The sequence below is a fragment of the Pelecanus crispus genome, chromosome 1 (genome assembly GCF_030463565.1).
Source record: "Pelecanus crispus isolate bPelCri1 chromosome 1, bPelCri1.pri, whole genome shotgun sequence".
Lineage (NCBI taxonomy): Eukaryota > Metazoa > Chordata > Aves > Pelecaniformes > Pelecanidae > Pelecanus > Pelecanus crispus.
In genome coordinates, this window is record NC_134643.1 from 92,813,101 (window position 1) to 92,815,208 (window position 2,108).

Below are 2,108 nucleotides of genomic sequence, written 5' to 3' on the forward strand. Positions count from 1 at the left end.
TCCCTGCGCCTTGGCACCAAGAAACCCAAATAAAGAATTAAAGGCGTAAAAATCTGCACTGCACCGCAAAAATATGACTAAACCAAAATAGAAGGAGAAGGGAGCTCCTGAGGGGAGCGGCGGGAGGGACGGGCCAGGCGGGGCCCACTCCGGCGCTGCTTCTGTCAGGGGGCGGCAGCCGCCCTCCCCCTGCCCGGGCCTGAGGTCGCGGCTTCTCCCAAATACCTTCCCCGACGCGTCGGCGCTGGAGGCGAGGGGAGCGCCCAGGAGGCCGGTGCACCCCGGGCCGTCCTCCCACCTCGCTGCCGTGGGGCAGGTTTTTAGATGCTCAGGTGCCAGGAGGAAGGGTTCCCCTCCCTGCCCTCCATCCCCTGGGGCCTTGGCCCCTGGCGAGCACAGGGACTGCGTCTGCCATGGAGGGGGTGCTCAGCTCAAATTTACCAGGCAGTGGGATGAGGGAGTGGGTCGTGTTTGTGCTGAAAGGTGGTTCCCTGGGATAGCCTGTAGGGCCAAGAGCATCCTCCCTGCGGATTGACAATCTGGGTGGTAATTACTGCCGCTCTGCAGTCTCATTTAGGGTCCATTCATGGGTGGTCTCCAGATGGAAGGAGAGAAAGAGCTGTGCGTGGCCATTTTCAAGGAGATCTCAGGAAGGGATCTCCCCACTGACATCTCCAAAGGTGAGGATTACACCAAGTTAATTAAACTAGAGCTTAGTAAAGGCTCACAGTCTCTAAGTCCCTTTCCTTATCTTGCCTTCTTGCTGAGCATTCATGTTGGCTTCTTTTTCATTAAGATGATGAGGCCAGTACTGGGAATGAAGATGACAGTCCCCTGGCAGATGATCCTGAGAACATGAAACAATATGAGACATTACTGGAGGCATTTAAAGATAATGCTTTCCAGAGATGTAGCAAGGCAGAGGCCTATGAGAGCCAGCACGTGTCAGAAATGCACCAGCAAGACCTCCTTGGGGAGAGGCAGGATGACAGCATTCATCTACAAAAGGCCCTTGCGGGCCTCCACAGCATCCTTCTCCACCCAGAAGATGCTATAAGAGACAATCTGGATACAGTGAGTGTGAGGAAATCGTCAGTCAGACATTGCATCTTCAGCAGCGTGAGACATCCCAGACAGAGAAACCTCACAAATGTCCCAGATGTAACAAGGGCTTCAGGTGGTGCTCTGATTTAATTAAGCACCAGAGAACCCACACAGGCGAGAAGCCTTCATATGCAGTGAGTGTGGGGAAAACTTCAGGGTGAGCTCCCACCCTACCTTCCACAGGAGAATGCACACAGGAGAAAGGCCCTACCGTTGTCTCAAATGTAGGAAAAGGTTCAGCCAAAACTCTCACCTTAGAAATCACCAGAGAGCCCACACTGGTGCGAGGCCCTTTGAATACATGCAGTGTGGAAAAGGCTTCAGGGATTTCTCAACACTTGCCCAGCACCAGCAAACCCACACAAGCGAGAAGCCCTGTGTGTGTTCCCAGTGTGGGGAGTGCTTCAAACACAGTGCTCATGCCAACAGACACCAGCAAGTCCACACAGGAGAAAAACCCTTTATGTGTGCCGAGTGTGGGAAGTGCTTCCAAAACAAGACGCACCTCAAGCAGCACCGTAAACTTCACCTGAAATAGACAACAAGACAGCATTTCCCTTGGGTGTGCACAATGGTGCCTTGCCGTTCAAAAAAAAAAAAAAGAAAATCAGTTATGAATTCTATGGTGTGATTGAAAGAAGGAAGAAGCCACCAAGGGGAGGAGAGGGTCTCTGTCACAGTACAAAGAGGTTGCTGATGAGGTGGGAGGAGGGTGGCAGGGTAGGGGCAGAAGTGGGAATAAGCTTCCCGTCAGCAGGAACAGCTTGTCCTGGGGATTGAAGGAAGGGATGTGGTAACAAGAAATAGGAAGTTCAGCAAAGGAGGAATTTGGTGCTTAGAAATCTGATTGTTGAGAGCATGGTCCTTGGAGAGATGAAAAGATCCTACTGTCTTACTGAGAAGGCAAAAATGACAAAGCAGGCTTCAGCAACAGGAGCCTGCATTTGGGAAATGAGTCACTTACTGAACTGCGGAAGAAAAGTTGTCCTTTATTCTCTCTGGCA

General features: G+C 51.9%; 1 protein-coding gene across 1 annotated transcript; it reads left to right on the forward strand.

The window, feature by feature from the left end:
- The first annotated feature begins 586 nt into the window (after positions 1–586).
- On the forward strand, positions 587–1,642 carry ZNF697 (zinc finger protein 697). Its single transcript, XM_075710373.1, is given in 4 exon segments — positions 587–680; positions 797–1,074; positions 1,119–1,227; positions 1,230–1,642. Coding segments are annotated over 4 exon segments (894 nt in total).
- Positions 1,643–2,108: the final 466 nt, after the last annotated feature.